At 45.0% G+C, this 18,729-nt stretch overlaps 1 protein-coding gene across 1 annotated transcript in view; it reads right to left on the minus strand.

Moving 5' to 3' along the window:
• The window catches only part of Adam12 (ADAM metallopeptidase domain 12), a 256,510-nt gene that overhangs the window by 10,838 nt on the left and 226,943 nt on the right, over positions 1-18,729 (minus strand). Inside the window, exons 16-20 of the mRNA XM_055608905.1 lie at positions 15,729-15,806; positions 12,322-12,430; positions 5,215-5,350; positions 4,511-4,619; positions 2,181-2,342 (exon numbers count right to left, since the gene is read on the minus strand). Coding sequence (XP_055464880.1) covers positions 2,181-2,342; positions 4,511-4,619; positions 5,215-5,350; positions 12,322-12,430; positions 15,729-15,806 — 594 coding nt within the window. The remainder of the gene's footprint in view (positions 1-2,180; positions 2,343-4,510; positions 4,620-5,214; positions 5,351-12,321; positions 12,431-15,728; positions 15,807-18,729) is intronic.

Consider the following 18,729-nt stretch of genomic DNA (forward strand, 5'->3'; position numbering starts at 1 on the left):
GGTTAAAAGCACTGACTGTTCTTCCAAAGGTCTTGAGTTCAATTCTCAGCAACCACATAGTGGCTCACAACCATCTGTGGTAAGATCTGGTGCCCTCTTCTGGCATGCAGGGAGAAAACTGGAAAATAAACCTTAAAATCTATACACAGCAAAAATATCTTTCATGAATTTAGACAAAGGGATGCTAATAATATGTCAACAATAGGCTTGCTTGAAAGAATAATGAACAGAAGTCTTTTTTCAGGCAGAAAGGAAGTGATGAGATGTAGAACATCAGGAAGGTGGAAGAGCTGACAGGATCAATATATGAACTCGTATAAGCAACTCATTGGTTTAAAGTGTGTTTGGCTGAAAGCTAAACTTCCATTTGATCCAGGTATGGTGGTGAACACCTTTAATCCCTGCACTCAGGGAAGAAAGGCAGGCAGAGCTCTGTGAGTTCAAGGCCAGTCTGGTCTACAAAGCGAGTCCAGACAGCCAAGGCTACATCGAGAAACCCTATCTTGAGAAAAGATCCCCCCCCCAATCCATTTGAAGTAGTCCTTGATGCCCATTAAAGGCCACTTAAAATACGTGTATATGTGTGTCCAAGAGTATGTGTACCAAGTGCAAGCCTGCAGAAGTCATATGGGTTCTAGAAATTGAACCCAGGTCCCCTGCAAAAGAGTAAGTGTTCTTAACCTGTGAGTCATTTTTCTAGCTCCAAAGGCCATGATTTTAAGACATTTGTTATTTAAAAATGAGGGCAACAACATCTAAAAGCTTGGATTTTCTCATTTTTCCTGAAGTAATGTTAGTAAATTTTGAAAACATGATTACAAGTGTTACGATCAATTGATAGGACTCAGTGCTGCTGAGCCTCCCACAAAAGCACAAGGAAAACCCGCAGAACACCTAGCCCAAAATTTCCAACTGCAGAGGAAACAACAGTCGATAGATGAACCTCAAATATTAAGAAATATTTAAATCAAAACAAAGAAAAATGATCGGCTCAGGCACTTTTATCCTTGGCTGCAATTAGCACCCTTCTCAGGAACTGATTAAAGTACTAGGCAGAAAGGAAATAGAAACTTTTTTTTAAAATCTATCAAAAAAGCAAAGCTTTGAAATACCAATCTTTGTCTTTTGCATCATGACCTTGCTGGTATCACCGTGATACCAGTATCACATGCGATACTCCAAACATTTAACTTCGTCCAGCCATTTAGAGATTTGTGTATTGTTCAATCTCATATTTCACTTGAATCTTTCCGAAAGGAATACAGAACTTCAACTGAATCTTTTCTAAGGGAATTAAGAACTCCAAAAACATCTGTTTAGATCTTTCAAATGAGAACTACTTGTAAAACAAAACCACAGCTCTCAAACATATCTACTTACTAACAGGTAATTCCATGTCCAAGCAGCATGCTGCTGTTAAAAGAATATTTTCTAGGCTCTGTAATGCCAAAGGTAAGGAGAAACAACTTGAAGGCATAAACAGGCCGTAAAATTATGTGTATATAGAATAACCTCTATGTTAAAGATATAATTATACATATATAAAATAATGGGTAAATACAACAACAGCATTTAAGAATGAATGTGTTTCATTATTCATATTGCCAACAGTACCCAGTGCCATTCTCAGAATGTTATGGTTGAGATCCTAGCTTCTTCAGCTCTGGGTCGCTAATTCAAAGCCAAGTGTGATCTGAACCTGTGCTGGTCTGTCAGCGCTCGCCCATGCCACTGCAGCCTTGGTTCTGAACACCACACAAAGTACCGTATCATGTACTACTGACAAACACTGCCCAGAATGCCTCAGGTCAGAATCAATTCTGTTAGGTTTTTCTGCTCCCACAGAAACAAAGGCAACATGTTCCTATCACTTCTGACCTATGTATCCAGAGTCCTATCAAAATTCCTACCGTGCTCACGGTAGAAAAGTTTTAAGTTCCGGTTTAGGTGATCGATTACACTAGCATGGAAACAACTCTGAATATTTTAAACATTATTACAAAATAAAGAGTCAGACGATTACTATACCGCAGGCATGGTCTGTGGGTTATCTCAGTTAACTGTCGGATTAACCGAATTCCATATAACGCAGTGACCATGTTAAACAATTTGCTCAAGTTGAAATGTTAGCAAGGAGCAGAGCTGAACTGCATCCTACCCTGTCAGCATGGGAGGCATACCTGGGCCTTCCTGAGAGCAGGATTGGCTGGCAGGGGCCTGGCAGGACCGCAGGGTGCACGTGGGGCCTGGTGGAGGGGCAGGAGCACTCGCTGAGCTGCCTGGGGCTGAGTGTTGAGAGGCCTGCTGATGTTGATGTTCTGGCATTGCAGAGAGCGCCTGTCCTGCGTAGTCAAAGCAGAGAGTCAGCTCTGATGGGTTTTCCTATCCGTTAGCAAGGAAAGAGCAGTGTTTGCTGGTCTGTGATCACTGTCTGTGTGAGAAATCCAGGGTGTCTGTACAAAGGACAGACTTATTTATGCTTCAAAATTCTAAAGGAAGCACCCCCTAAATCTGGCATGGAGAGATGTATGTTTACATAGATTAGAAACAAACAAACGTTAAAAACCAAAACGGTAACAGCATTTGGAAGGCTGAGGCGAGGGGACTGAGAATTTAAACCTAGTGTTTGCTACGGAGAAGATTCCACTTCAAGCTGCTTTAGTTAACAAATAGGTGAAAGAAACTTGAAGTACCAAGTCGGAAGACACAGACTGGATCCCAGGGTGTAAGCTCAGTGTGCACAAGGCTAAGGGCGCCTGAGAACTGCTGCTCCAGGGGCTGGGTGCTCATCTCTGGACAAGCTTCCCTGTGCTTGGAGGACCAGAGCAGCTGGCTCGGCACTCCATACTCTTTATAAATACCTTCATTGGGGTATGACCGTTACCCAGTTAACTGAATGCATTAGAATGTACTTAATGTACGTAAGTATTCTTAAAAAAAATTTTTTTTTTATGAGACAGGGTCTTTCTGTATAGCTCTGGCTGTCCTGCAACGTGCTCTGTAGATCAGACTGGCCTTAAAGGTGTGCACCACCACCACCACAATCTGGCTAAGTGTTTTTATTCCTTAGCCAACTTTCTGTTCCGCATCTGTGTTTTTTGTGATTTGAACTGAAGATGCTCCTCACGTATTGAGATTGCAGGCACGTACTGTGATTAAGTCCCTGGCTTGTCACAACCATGGCAATGTGTCTGTCACTCGGGAGAGCGTCCTTGTCACTTCTGACTCCTCCCACCCGAATCCCCAGACCTTGGCATCCTTTTGTACCATCCTAAATGAGTTTTCGTGTTTTAAAGTGGTATATAAGTGGTGCAATAGAGTATGTGTTCTTTTTTGGTTCTTTGGCTTGGGATCCCTGCTTTGAGCTTTACCCCTGATGTGAGTCTGTGGCTGACTCTGTCTTTTTGCTGAGTAGAAACCACTGGATAATATCCCACCATTCATCCTTTAGCCTGTTGGTAGACCTTTGCATCATTTCCAGTTAGCTCTTGCTTTTTTGGCCCTAATGAGAAACCATACCTTTCTAGCTGGTGGTTCCAGGTTTGTGGATGAGAGTGATGGCTTCCCCTTTAGAAGCCAGCCGCTACGTTTTATACTTAGAGCATTAAAACGATATATTGCCTGCTGAATTGATGATAATATTCTTTTCAGTGATTTCCCATTTCTTGATATCTTGTTCCCTGTTTTAATTTGAGTTTGTGTCAGTGAGACATTGTATTGCTGTGACAGAGCTCCCGGTGCGAGCAGCTTGGAAGGAAGATCTATTATGGCTAATGGTTTCAGAGGTTCAGCCTGTGGTTGCCTGGTCTCCTGTTCTTAGGCAGAACAGTGTGGCAGAAGTGTGCACAGAACCTTCGGATAGACAGAAAACAGGGAGGTAGGGACAGAAGACCAGCACAGCCGTCAAACCCTCTCTGCTTCCTGTCGTTTTCCCCCACCTCACTAAACAGCACCACCACCCAGAGGCCAAACATTCAGTACATGGGCCAGTGGGAGAAATTCACACTGACACCATAATGGAGTTCAATATACAAGAATTCTGTGGATAAGTAAAACATGGAGATGCTGAGGAGCTAGGGGGTACCTAAGGGTAAGGGTATAACTCTGTGAAAGAATAGAGTGAGCACAGATCCTACAGTTCTGGGCAAAACTGAGGCTCAGCAGAACTTAGACACAGGCCAGAAAGCTCATCTGGACATAGATGATGCCCCCTGGAAACTCTAGGAGAGGCCCAGTACAGGAATCTGCTCTGGCTGTAATCTCTATGGGAAACTGAGGTCAAGGTGAAGTTCTTGGTTTATGATAGCCATATACCCCACTGTCTGTCTGTCTTATCAGAATCTTTTAGGGACCTCAGAGGGTTGCTCCTCTTTGGGGCCTGACCAATGCAGGACCAGTGGGTTATGGCTGAACCAAAGGCGCCAACTGTGCATTCCACAGGAATGATAGAGCCCTGTCTTCCCAGGCTACCTCATGCCTTCATAGCATACTAACTTCTTGTGCGACCTACCTTGGGGGTAATGGAATGTGGTGGCTGGCTTGTCAGCAGGCCTTTTCTGAGGGTGGGGTGAGCCTGGCCAAGGTGAGAGCCGCTGGATGTCTGGGAAGGGCGCACACACCTGCAAGGCAACCGGACAGTTCCTAAGCAAGGGCTTAACCTCCTCCTTGCCGTAACTCCTCACATCCCATTCCTGGTCACTTATTTTAACTCCATGGGACAAGAATGTAGGGAAAAAATGAGCTAACATTCCTTTGTGATGAAAACATAAATACTGACTCCTGCTTTCTAGCCACTGTTTTGTCAAATTAGTTGAAAACCATAGAACCTTAGCTTTGGGTACAAAGGAGATGTTTTTCATGAAGCTGGCATTTCAGCAATAGTGTCTTCAAGCACATTTGGGCTGGAAGCTCTGCCACCAGAGCAGCACATTCCAGTGTCCACATGTCTTGTAAAAACTACTAATGCAGAGATGAGAGAAGACCCATTTGTGGAATTCACCAACACAGGGCTCATTTATGTAACAGCGCGTAGTTTGAAGGGAGAGCGAAGAGACAGCTGGCCTGGCAGACATTTACAAAAACAAAAACAAACAAACCCAAAGACCCAGTTTACTATTCAGAAAATTCTCCCCCCTCTTTTGCTGAGGACGACACAGTGAGAAACAGCTTGTTGAACGTTCTTTCAGCCGTCATGTTTTAGAAGAGATGACATACCTTAGTTTTTCGATGGTGGTTTTTTTATGTGTGAACAGTAACCGCATTAACGTCTTCCTTTTGAAGTATACCACAAATCCAGCCATGAGCAGACACAGGACACTCACCAGGATTCCTACAGTCAAGCCCTGGTTATCTGAAACAAAACACATTTGGCTCAGGGGAGGAGGCCGTTCCAATAAAATATGGGAGACATCGCACTGTGACATTTATGGCAGAGTGAGCTCTAAAGGAACAAACAGAACCACAGCACGTAAATCCCTGAATGACGTCCTAATAAATTAGTCTCTCTTCAAAGGTCGTGTCTGAGCTCTGGTCTACGCCACCATTATTCATCAGTGACAACTTTGGAACTTGCTAATGCAGGACATGGTCTGGTAGGTGGGACCCTGGCTGGACCACACAGGTTCCTCTAGGCACAACCACAGCAGAGTGAACTGTGGAGCCACACAAAGTACCAGGGCCCCATCTTATCAGGGTCAGAGGCTCCCAAAATGTCACCTTAGACCCCTCTCCACCGATCCTTGATTCTAGGTTCTGTTCACACTTCACTCTGACTTCTATCTTTCATTCGTTTATTTATTTTTGAGTGAGACTTCATTTTGGGGCATCTCAAATTAGAGAGTGAAAAAAGAAAAAAAATAGCCTAAATGAAATTACCCCTGGGTTTGGTTTCAGTCTGTTAGAGACTTAATACCTCCAATAAGCTTGTTAGTGTTGGGACTATGCTGTGCAAATTCTCTAAGAAAATGGCAGAGTATAAGGCTAGCATGCAGGAAGCTCTGGGTTTGTTCCCCAGAATGCCACAAACTGGATGTGGTGTTACGCGTGCCTGTGACCCATAGCACTTGGGAGGTGGAGGCAGGAGGATTAAAGTTCAAGGTTATCCTTGGCTACATAGCAAATTTGAAGCTAGTATGAGATTTTTTTTTAAAGGTATCTTTTATAACTGTTGCTCTATAGTACAGCTTGAGATCAGGGATGGAGATACCTCCAGAAGATCTTTTATTGTAGAGGATTGTTTCAGCAATTCTCGGTTTCTTGTTATTCCATACGAAGTTGAGAATTTTTCTTTCCAGGTCTGTAAAGAATTGTGTTGGCAATTTGATGGGAATTGCATTAAATCTGTAGATTGCTTTTGGTAAGATGGCCATTTTTACTATGTTAATCCTGCCAAGCCATGAGCATGGGAGATCTTTCCATCTTCTCATATTCTTCCTCTAATTCTTTCTTCAGAGACTTGAAATTTTTTTCATACAAGTCTTTGACTTGTTTGGTTAGGGTTACACCAAGGTACTTTATGTCATTTGTGGCTATTGTGAAGGGTGTTGTTTCTCTAATTTCTTTCTCAGCCCTTTTGTCTTTTGTATACAGGAGGGCTACTGATTTTTTTGAGTTAATTTTGTATCCGGCCACTTTGCTGAAGGTGTTTATCAGCTGTAGGAGTTCCCTGGTAGAGTTTTGGGGGTCACTCATGTATACTATCTTATCATCTGCAAATAGTGATAATTTGACTTCTTCCTTTCCCATCTGTATCCCCTTGATCTCCTTCAACTGTCTTATTGCTCTAGCAAGGACTTCCAGCACTATATTGAAGAGATATGGAGAGAGTGGGCAGCCTTGTCTTGTCCCTGACTTCAGTGGGATTGCTTTAAGTTTCTCTCCGTTCAGTTTGATGTTGGCTATAGGCTTGCTGTATATCGCCTTTACTATGTTTAGATATGTGCCTTGTATCCCTGATCTCTCCAGTACTTTAAACATGAATGGATGTTGGATTTTGTCAAATGCTTTTTCAGCATCTAGGGAGATTATCATGTGGTTTTTTTTCTTTCAGTTTGTTAATATGGTGGATCACATTGATGGATTTCCGTTTATTGAACCACCCCTGCATACCTGGGATGAAGCCTACTTGGTCATAGTGGATAATATCTTTGATGTGTTCTTGGATTTGGTTTGCAAGTATTTTGTTGAGTATTTTTGCATCAATGTTCATAAGGGAGATTGGCCTGAAATTCTCTTTCTTTGTTGAGTCTTTGTGAGGTTTAGGTACCAAGGTGACTGTGGTACTGGCATAGAAACAGAATCGTGGATCAATGGAATCGAACAGAAGACCCAGAAATAAACCCACACACTTAGAGACACCTGATTTTTGACAAAGATGCCAAAACCATACAATGGAAAAAAGATAGCATCTTCAACAAATGGTGCTGGTCCAACTGGATGTTTACATGTAGAAAAGTGAAAATAGATCCATACTTATCACCCTGCACAAAACTGAAGTCCAAGTGGATCAAAGACCTCAACATAAAACCAGACACATTAAATCGGCTAGAAAAAAAAGTGGGGGATACCCTAGAACTCATTGGTACAGGAGAAAACTTCCTGAACAGAACACCAACAGCACAGGCTCTAAGAGCAACAATCAATAAATGGGACCTCATGAAATTGAAAAGCTTCTGTAAAGCAAAGGACACCGTCATCAAAACAAAGCGACTGCCTACAGATTGGGAAAGAATCATCACCAACCCTTTATCTGACAGAGGACTCATATCCAATATATATAAAGAACTAAACAAGCTGAAAAACAATAAACCAAGCAATCCACTTAAAAAATGGGGAACAGAGCTAAAGAGAGAATTCTCTGTAGAGGAATATCGAATGGCAGAGAAGCACTTAAAGAAATGCTCAACCTCATTAGCCATTAGGGAAATGCAAATCAAAACAACCCTGAGATTTCACCTTACACCCATCAGAATGGCCAAGATGAAAAACTCAAGGGATAACACATGCTGGAGAGGTTGTGGAGAAAGGGGAACCCTTCTCCACTGCTGGTGGGAATGTAAACTTGTACAACCACTCTGGAAATCAATCTGGCGCTTTCTCAGACAACTAGGAATAGTGCTTCCTCAAGATCCAGCCATACCACTCCTAGGCATATACCCAAAAGAGGCTCAAGTACACAAAAAGGACATTTGCTCAACCATGTTTGTAGCAGCTTTATTTGTAATAGCCAGAAGCTGGAAACAACCCAGATGTCCATCAATGGAGGAATGGATGCAGAAACTGTGGTACATCTATACAATGGAGTATTACTCAGCAATGAAAAATAAGGAAATCATGAAATTTGCAGGTAAATGGTGGGACCTGGAAAGGATCATCCTGAGTGAGTTGTCCCAGAAGCAAAAAGACACGCATGGTATATACTCACTCATATAAACATACAACATAGAATAAACCCACTAAAATCTGTACATCTAAACAAACTAAGCAAAAGAGAGGACCCTAACTAAAATGTTCAATCCCCATCCTGAAAGGCAAAGAGGATGGACATCAGAAGAAAAAGAAAATAGGAAACAACCTCGGAACCTGCTACAGAGGGCCTCTGAAAGCCAGAAGAAAACAGGAAACAACCTTGGAACCTGCCACAGAGGGCCTCTGAAAGCCTCTGCAGTATAGACTGTCAAAGCAGATGCTGAGCCTGATGGACAACTGATGGGCAGAGTGAATGGAATTTTATGTAAGAAGTGGGAAATAGTAAGAGCTGAAGGGGATGGGAACTCCACAAGCAGAGCAACAGAACAAGATAATTTGAACACGGGGAACTTCCCAGAGACTCATACTCCAACCAAGGACTATTTGTGGAGATAACCTGGAACCCCTGCACAGGTGTAACCCATGGCAGTTCAGTGTCCAAGTGGGTTACATAGTAATGGGAAGAGGGACTGCCTCTGACATAATCTGATTGGCCTGCTCTTTGATCACCTCCCCCTGAGGGGGGAGCAGCCTTACCAGGCCACGGTAGAGGACAATGCAGCCACTTTTGATGAGAACTGATAGACTAAGATCAGAAAGGAGAAGAGAACCTCCCCTATCAGTGGACTTGGGGAGTGGCATGCATGCAGAAAGGGGAGGGAGGGTGGGATGGGGAGGGGAGGAGGGAGGGGCTTATGGGGGGATACAAAATGAATAAAGTGTAATTAATTAAAAAAAGGTATCTTTTTTTTTTCTCTTGTGATTTGATGTCTTTTTACTTATCACCCATGGGAAGGAGGAATCTGTAACCCACCAGCTTGGTGTCTGTCTGGAGCCATAGGTAGAGGCCATCTGGGAGATGCTAGGAATCATGGGAGGCTTTCTTTGGGAGTTCATCAGAATCATGAAGTCCTGAAGAACAGGGACTCCAACTAGCCTGTCTATCTACCAGGAATGTTCAGGTTAAGCTGCATATTAGGCGCCTAACGTGCCCCGCAGGCTGCTGGGGAGCCAGGCTCTGCCATGCCCTGCCTTCCTTCACCACTCAGCTGCTGGTGATCCAAGCAGCAGCTGCCCGGCTCTGGGCACAATGTCCTGCTGTCCTCTGTCTCTCACTTTGTCCTCAACTGAACTGTCCTAAGAGGACTACCATGGCCATCTTCCTCCAGCCATCTGCATAACCGGAAGAGTGTCTTTGCTGGTTTTCTGATCAAATGCCATTCCTTTCAGGCTCTTAGTAGCAGCCTGGGGCTTCCGCTAGAGTTCTGTTGCCTCATAACAAATCTAAGTAAAAATTTTCACTTCCTGACATCAAACTATAAGTCATAAGCTGATCTGTATATCCAATCAAACTCCTGCTGGAACCTAAATGGCACTGGGACACCTCAGAGTTGCCTGTTGCCACGAGTGGCAGTACCATCTACTGAACTGTCCAAGCCAGTGTCTCAGACAGCATCATGACTCCACTGCCCAATCTGTAACCTGGGAGCTGACCTCAGTGATTGTCACCCTGTCCTTCCCCACCCTGATTCCAGGCCTTGGCATAGCCAGTTCTCTGTGCTTGATGTCTACTCTGTAGAGCTCTCTTTTCTAAGACAGGGTCTCATAGAGCCCAAGATGGCCTGAAATTTGCTACATAGCTCAGGATGGCCTTGAACCGATCCTCCTGTCTCCATCTGCCCACTGCTAGGATGACCAGTGTGCATCATCCTATTCCATCTTGTACCCAGGATTCCATTTAGGGCTTCGTGTATCCTAGGTGTGAAGGTTTGAATAGGAATGGCTCCCATAAACATATGTTTGAATGCTTGGCTCATAACGAGTGGCACCATTAGTATGTGTGGCCTTGTGGGAGTACGTTTGGCCTTGTTGAAGGAAGTGTATCGCTGTGGAGGCCAGCTGTGAGGTCTTATATGCTCAAGCTATGCCCAGTGTTGCTCTCAGCCTCCTCCTGCTGCCTGTAGATCAAGATGTAGACTTCTCAGCTCCTTTTCCAGCACCATGCCTGCCTGCATGCCACCATACTTCCTGACACGAAGATAATTTCAACAGGTATCCTCTGAAACTGTAAGCCAGCCCCAATTAAATGTTCTTTATAAGAGCTGCTGTGGTTATGCCTCTTTGCAGCAATAAAACACTAAGACACTAGGTAAGCATCCTGTTGCCTGAGCTTTAGCCCCAGTTCTTCCTGAAGACATCAACAAACCTATCATGGTCCTGGGAGCGTTCTTATATCTCAGTTCTGTTCCTATTTTCAATTCTGTTCTCTGCCCATAGTACCCTCTCTTCCCCTGCAATGGCACCTCTCATGCCCTATGGTATCTCCTTAATGCTTCTCTAAGATCGCAAGAAAACAAATATGCATGGATTTTTGCTGAGGGAGTGGTGGGGCGGTAGTCAGGCTGGTGGACATCATCAGACTGAGGGACAGTGAGGCCAAGACAACTGATACAAATCAACATGCTAATGAGAAAGGGTGGAATCTCACTGGCCCCACCCCTAGACAAAACATTACAAGCAACCAAGGAATGTTGGCAGGGGGAGACTCAGTTTTCCCCATGAATAAGCCCCCTAATTAAATTTCCAATACCAAGTGGTCGGCCCTGAAATCATACATACAAGCAACAAAAACAGATTTAAAAGGTATTTATATATTTATACCTCTTTGTGTATGTCTGTCTGTGTGTGTAACAACAATTTATTTATTTTTTTTTAAAGAGGACATTATTTGAGAGTGAGTGGGGTTGGGATATCTAGGAGGATGAAGGGAGGAAAAGGAGGGTGGTGATGTAATTATATTTTAATTTAAAACCATCTGTTTTAGAATGATGTGGAGGCATCTGGTAGAGTACATACCGATTAACACTATACCTGCCCATAATGAACTGATTAATGCCGACGGCCACTGTGAATGCCGTAACTGGTCTGGCCATTCTCTTTTCTGTGCGTGGTGCGTCTGCATGTGTGGGTGCACGTGGAAGGAAGAGGTTGACATCAGGTGTCTTCCTCTATTGCTCTCCACCCTATTGTGGAGACAGGGACTCTCACTGAATTTAGAGCTCATCAGTTTGGCTAGATTGGCTAGCCAGCAAGCCCCAGGGATCTTCTTATCTCTGCTTTCCCAGTTCTGGGATAATAAGCCAAGTGTGGACCACCATGCTTAACTTCTTATGTGGGTTCTGTGGACCCACACTCAAATGGCAAGCATTTTACTGACTGAGCCATCCCCTCAGCCCAGCACTGGCAACCCTCTTCTTTATTAAGAGGTAGCTGTCATACCTCTTGCATATCATTTTCCTCCTCCTCCCCAGCTTTTCCTCCTCTTCTTCATTTTTTTTTCCTTTCTTTCTTTTTTTTTTTTTAAAAGACAGGGTTCCTCTATGTAGCCTTGGCTGTCCTGGACTCACTTTGTAGACCAGGCTGGCCTTGAACTCACAGAAATCTGCCTGTCTCTGCCCTCCCGAGTCCTGAGATTACAGGTGTGCGCCACTGCTCCCAGCTGCATGCTCATTTCTCTCCTTCTCTCTGTCTCTCCCCTTCCCTCCTCTCTCTGTGCTATCACTCTGGTAAGAGTTTTTAAAATGTACTGGAGTGGCAGCATAGAAAAGCTTCCCCTTACAAAGTCCTTTGATATGACAGTGACATTCATACACATTTGGCAGTTCACTGTGGACCCTGGCTCTGCTGCCTGGAGCAGGACCCATGGCCAAAGGAAAGGAAAGGCCGAGAGAGAGCAAGCGCTTTTAGAACTTGCAGGCTTCAGGCTGGAACAGAGGCGCTCAGGGTCCCCACTGTGGGGAAGCCTGCCCAGGATCCACAACCCTCAGCAGCAAAGCATCCCGAGGTTCCACTCACCTGCTTGCCGGATGGGACCACTGTCTATGCTTCCTCCAAAGCCGAACTTGTCACAGAAAGGAGGGGCCCAGTGGGCCTCACAGTGGCAGTTCTTCCTGTTGTTACATACCTTTGGGGCAGAAGTGGAGGAAAAAAAAATATCCAGAGGGGGCAGGGTTAGGACACGGAAGAACAAGGGTACTCTGCCAGATCCCTTCAGGCATACATGTAGACTGAGTAAATGCAAGAGAATCTGTTCCAAACAGCACCTACCATGGGGTGGATAGAGCCTGAGGAGGTGTGAGTGGTAAAACCAGCCTGTGGTCAGGAGCTGCTGTTGAGATCCAGCTCACTTTTCCTGCTCTCATTTCTTTTCAACCTGGGAAAGCTGTGGAGCTCTCCTTCTTGGTGGTAAAGAGGAACCCACTCAGGGACCCAGAATCAAGCCACTGTGGCCTAGAACTCTCTTCCAGACAGCAAGCTTAGGGAGGACCCCCGCAGGCTGTAATGAGGAAGTAGGCCTACAGCAGGACCTCTTATTTCCTGGTGTCCATGGTAGTTCTCGGGGGTCTGCCAGCATCTCTGTGAGTCTACTTTTCTCCCCAGATGCCCACTCTTTTTTTTTTTTAACTATTTTTTTTATTTATGTATGCAGTATTATGCCTTCATGTACACCTGCATTGCCAGAAGAGGGCACCAGATTTTATTACAGATGGTCGCTAGAAGAGGGCACCAGAGCTCATCTTAGATGGTTGTGAACCACCACGTGGTTGCTGGGAATTGAACTCAGGACCTTTGGAAGAGCAGCCAGTGCTCTTAACCTCTGAGCCATCTCTACAGCCCCAGATGCCCACTCTTTTAGCCCCTTGTGGCTATTATCTGCCTCCTTGTTACAATGCATCATAGACAGAGACAGTAGCATTCTTCCTTGTGAAGAAGAAGGCAGGAGAGGGTGCTTTTGCCCTTGCTGTTCCTGGACAATGCGCCCTGATGGGAGACTCAGGAGTCTGTCCATCTCCTTGCCAAGAGCCACTCATGGTGGTCCTATTATCTAGATTTCCTATTGATGTTTACATAACTCACCAAACTGTTTATGAACCAACTGTTATGATATGTGAAGAACAGATGGTTTTTTTTCCTTCCTTAATTTTTAGTTTTTGAGACAGGGTCTTATGTATCAAAGGCTAGGTTTGAACTAGCTATTTGAGCAACAATGACCTTGAATTTCTGATTCTCCTGCCTCTAGCTTTTGAGTGCTGAGAGGTTATAGGTGTGTCCCACAACCAGCTTTCTGAGGTACTTGGGATCAAACTCAGAGCCTTTTACATGCTAGCCAGCAGATTAGGGAGGGGCAGGACAGTGGTGGCATGACTGGAGAGTGCTGTCCAGACCAAGGGCTGTGAGCCCGGTCATGGACACTGGCAGTCTGTGTCTTTCTTGAGGTGGCTCCCTGCTCTAATTGGCTTCTGAGAAGAATCCAAGCATGTGTTCAGTCAACAAAGCCTGTGAGAAGCAGGGATTCACATTCGAGGACCCTCCTGGTAGTCAGGATGCAGTCTTTTGCAGAGCACCTGCAGTCACCAGGCTATCTTTCTAACGGTTGTAAGGGATGGACTAACCCAGTTCTTTTGTTTTAGTGATGAGGCCAAGGCTCACGTGGCCTGGATGGTGTGTCCACAATAATGTGGCTGGTCAAGAGCAAGTGGGTTAGACAGCTCTCTAGCATCTGTGGTAACCCTGCACACATGGCAGAAGTGCTCCTGCTGGCAGACCACCCATGAACCTCACACCCTGTCTGGTGCGGTCCTAGCTTGAGTCAGGAAATGGCAAACCCTACTTGGAAGTGCTGGTGGTAAGCCTGGTGTCATCATGGTGGGGGGGGGGGGGACTGGAGCCAAGCTACTTGTCACCAAAGTGTCTTAGTTTCTTTGAAGTTGGAATAAAATACCCCGGGGTGGGAGAAGCTTAAAGCTTGGCTCATGGTTTCAAGCCCATCACGGTATGGAAGTCACAGCGATAGTAGCTTGAAACAGGTAGTCACATCACATTCACAGTCAAGAGTTTGAGAGCCATAGAAGCTCAGCTTACTTTTTGCTGTTTATACAGTCCTAGATCCCACTCCAGGAAATGAGGCTACCCATAACAGGCATGTCTTTCTACCTCAAGTAACCTAGTCAAGATAATAGTCCACAGGCATGCCTGGAGGTTCCTCTTCCAGGTGACTCCAGATCTCATACAATGGACAGTTGAAACGAACCATCACACTAAGTCAAAGATGGCTGTTCTTGAGAATATGGGCCTTGGTATGCCAACTTGTACAAGAGATCCATAGATACCAAAAAGAGAGGCCTCTGGCCTACTTCTGTTGGACCAGCAAGTTTACTATGGACACACCTCATAACCATGTTGGCCTTCACCTCATCACCAAAACAAAAGGGCCAGGTTAGTTTATCTATCGCCATTAGAAAAAAATCTATAGTCCAATGAAGACATGAAAAGATTCCATTTGACTGAGTCAGCTGTATACAACAGCAACACGACTGTCTGAGGCAGACCCGGCAATCTATCATTGTTACAGCATGGTGGTGATTTTGCAAAGACCTCCATAATCCCAAGTGTCTAGATATCCTAAAAATACAATTTAGAGCACGGTTTCTGTAGAAAAGGCTTCAGAACAAATGAGCCACTGGCACAGCTAATCAAGATTAATATAATCCCATTGGAAAAAAAATTAACTGCATCAGGAAAAAGAAATTACGTTTTGAACAATTAAGAGTCCTTTTCTTCCCTAAAGCTTCTCGAAACTCAGCAGCATGTGGTAGTCAAAACCACCGCAAGGGCATTCAAGAACACATGGTTGGTAGATCTGATGTCCTCATTTGAATCCCTCTTGCAAGTATCTTGGTTGAGAGGAATTTGGGCTGTTGGGAGGAACAGGGACAGCCCTGCTTGAAATGCTAATGTGAGCCCTTCACCAAGCAAGGTTAGCTTCGGAATTACTTTGAAGATGACAAAATTCTTTCTCTATATCGCAGGATGTTAATTCAAAAGATAATTACCTCTCAATCTGATTTTCTTTGTTAAATGAAAGTGACATTTCTCCTGCTATGTAAAGGTCAGAGACAGTGAACGCCCCTGGAAGAAAATGTTGAGAAGGCAGTCACTGACTAACTGTGGTTTTAAAAAGCTATGGCTAGTAGGGGCCAAAGAAGAGATGGCTCAGCAGTTAAGAGCACTTGCTGAGGTCCTGGGTTTGGCTTCTAGCACCTACAATCATCTGCCCCTCTCTCTGGCCACTGTGAGCACCGTGCACACGCATACATACATGCAGGCAAAATATCCAGGCATGTAAAATACATACATCAGGAAAATGAAAAACTGTTAGCTGTCTGTGGGCTGTCTGAGAGGACGCGAGTAATCCTACTTACCCCTCGGCCGTGGCACTGGTTTGCACACTTGTGAACTCCGAAGATGCTGATATTCTGACATCGACGATTGAGGCAGATCTGTGGGAGAAACACATCGATTGCCTCAGTACCTCTGTGCCCCTCCCCCCTACAGACACATGAAAAAGAAGAAGCCGGAGGCTTGAGAGGTGGTTCAGTTGGTAAAGTATTTGATGTGCCAACCTAAGGACCCGAGTTCAATCCCCAGAGCCCACGTTAAAAAAAAAAAAAACAAAACCAAAACCCAAGTGTGGTGGTGTGTGCTTGTGGAGACAGGGGGAATCTCTGGAACTTGCTGGCCAGCCATCCTAACCTAGTAGGTGGACCCTGGGTTCCAGTGGGAGACCCTGACTTAAAAAACCAAGTGGACGTCCCTGGGCGAGTGAGACCAGAAGTTGGCCTCTGGCTTCCACAGGTCACAAGCGTGTACGCATACTCGCACACCTTCCATACAAAGACATGAAAGCGAAAGCAAGGAAAACTTGGAGAAGGCTCACATTTTCGTGAGCCTAGATGGAGCGTAATAGCTTACGTTGCCTCAGACATCACTACCGGGGCCTGACTCAACATTTTGTCCAGTGCGAGCAGCGTTAAGTTCTTTTTATACTTAATGACGCTTAAGAGGGTTTTAGAGGAGATGAGAAATAATAACTCTTTTCTCATGAGTTTTGTTTAGGGCTTTAGGTCACTGGTGACACAAAGCGTCCACAGGAATGTTCCCTGAGGTCCCATTTCTCCAGTCACTGCAGAGGCTTCAATTTGCGGCAAGGCCTTGGCTAGTTGGATGTGGTTGCCTCTTTCAGCAATGCTCGGCACCTTTCTCTCTTGCAGCTTTACAAATTAGTGGAGAGAAAGGAAGAAGAGTTCAAGGTTTAGAATACAAAGAGTTTCTTCATCAAGTAGAACCTTCCTGTGGGCAGGTGGCCTTCTCACCCCAACAGTTGAGAGGGCAGGGTGAGTGTCCTTTAGAAAAAAAAAAAACTTCGGCAGAAGGGAGTGAGTATGACGTGGAAAGGACAGGAGCTCCAAATATATCTGGGCACAGGGGTCTTTTCTAAGACTGACACTCCACCAAGGACCGTGTATGGATATAACCTAGAACCTTTGCTCGGATGAAGCCCATGGTAGCTCAGTAACCAATTGGTTTCCCATAGTAAGGGAAATAGGGACTATTTCTGACAGGAACTCAATGGCTGGCTCTTTGACCTCCCCACCCCCCAAGGGAGGAGCAGTTCTGCTAGGCCACAGAGGAGGACTCTGGAGATACCTGATAAAACAGGGTCAGATGAAAGGGGAGGAAGTCCTCCCCAATCAGCAGACTTGGAAAGGGGCAGGGAAGAGATGAGGGAGGGAGGGTGGGATTGGGAGGGAATAAGGGAGCGGGATACACCTGGGATACAGAGTTAATAAAATGTAACTAATAATAAAAAATTAAATTAAATTAAAAAAAAGAAACAATGGTGGGGTCAGTGGAGGAGGAGACCAGTGCATCTCAATTGATAAAGAAACCCCGAGGGTGGGAGCTGGTTCTGTCAGTTGAGTACTTGGCCTGTAATCAGGAGGGCCAGAGGCCCAGAACCCACATGAACACTGGACTGTAGCGGTGTGTGCTTGTGATCCTAACAGTTGGGAAGTACAAACAGGAAGACCCCCGGGGGGTCACTGTCTAGCCAGTCTGGCCTACTTGTCAAGTTCCAGACAGGTGAGAGACTGTCTCAAAAAAAAGGTACACAGCTCTGAAGGAACCATACCCAAGGCTGGCCACACACCCATACACATGCAAGGAGAAAGAAACGACCAGGAGGGCACTGCACAGAAGGATTCTGCCAGGAGTGCCCGTGTAGCCTTAATCCCTTTGGCAAGGTGGCAAGGCCGCAGGCTTCATCAGGCTTCATAAGCAGCAGCGTTCTTGGAATTCCAGCATTTGACTATAGCAGCCTGGCTTCTCAGACCACAGTTTACCAAAATGGGGGCTAGAATGTCCAGGCCTGAACAGAAGCCGATGCGCTTGGGGAATCTTCCTCAAAGGAAGTGTCTGGGGCTGGAGAGAGAGTCGGCATTTAAGAGCACTGGGGGTTCTTCCAGAGAACCCAGGTTTGCCTCTCAGCACCCATATGGTGGTTTTAACAGTCTACAACTCCAGTCCTGGGGATTTAAAGAGCGCTGGTTTCTGTGGGTACCAGGCATGTACATGGTGCATAGCTAACACAGGTAGCAAAACATTCATACACCTTAAAACAAAAAATAAAAATGTTTTAAAAAAGAAGAACTCTGGGTTCTGTCCTTTCTTCCCCATGACCTCATGAGAGTAACTTCATGATCATGGGAAAAATTGGTCCTAAAAATGCAAGATGATCTATAATGTTTTCTTAAAGTGTTTTAATTAATTTGCTATCATTTAATCTGATGGAAAATTTGATGAAAAGACAGACAAAATCAAAACAGACTGGAGAGGAAGCTCAGTCTGTAGAGTGTGTGCTGTGTAAGCCCGAGATCTAAGCAAGACTCTGTCTCAAAAAAAAAGGAAAAAATGACTGAGGAATGTAGTTAAGATTGTCCATGGGGCTCAAGTACACACGCACATACACACACACACACACACACACGCTCATACGTGTGCATACAAACTATACAACTCTACAAACTGCACAGAAGCAAATGGACACACACATACCCGCGCACATGCACAGACATAAACCAGTGTGGCGGAACACAAAATTCTAGTCTCTTCCTTTAAAAAGTTTGAACTTGCTTTTAGCTCTAACACCCATCTCAACCTTCCTCTTCCCTCTGCCCAAAGGACTCCCTCTGTCTCTCAGCGGATCCCCTCTTCTCCTCTGCTCTTTTCTCTCCAGTCTCTGAAGATGTACCCGATTTTCCATTTCTCCCAGGTGACAAGCCCCCAAGAGATCTGGCATTTCCCAGATGCAAAATGCCACACACACACACACACACACACACACACACACACACACACACACAC

The sequence above is a fragment of the Psammomys obesus genome, unplaced genomic scaffold, assembly GCF_907164565.1.
Source record: "Psammomys obesus unplaced genomic scaffold, mPsaObe1.curated_primary_1811, whole genome shotgun sequence".
Lineage (NCBI taxonomy): Eukaryota > Metazoa > Chordata > Mammalia > Rodentia > Muridae > Psammomys > Psammomys obesus.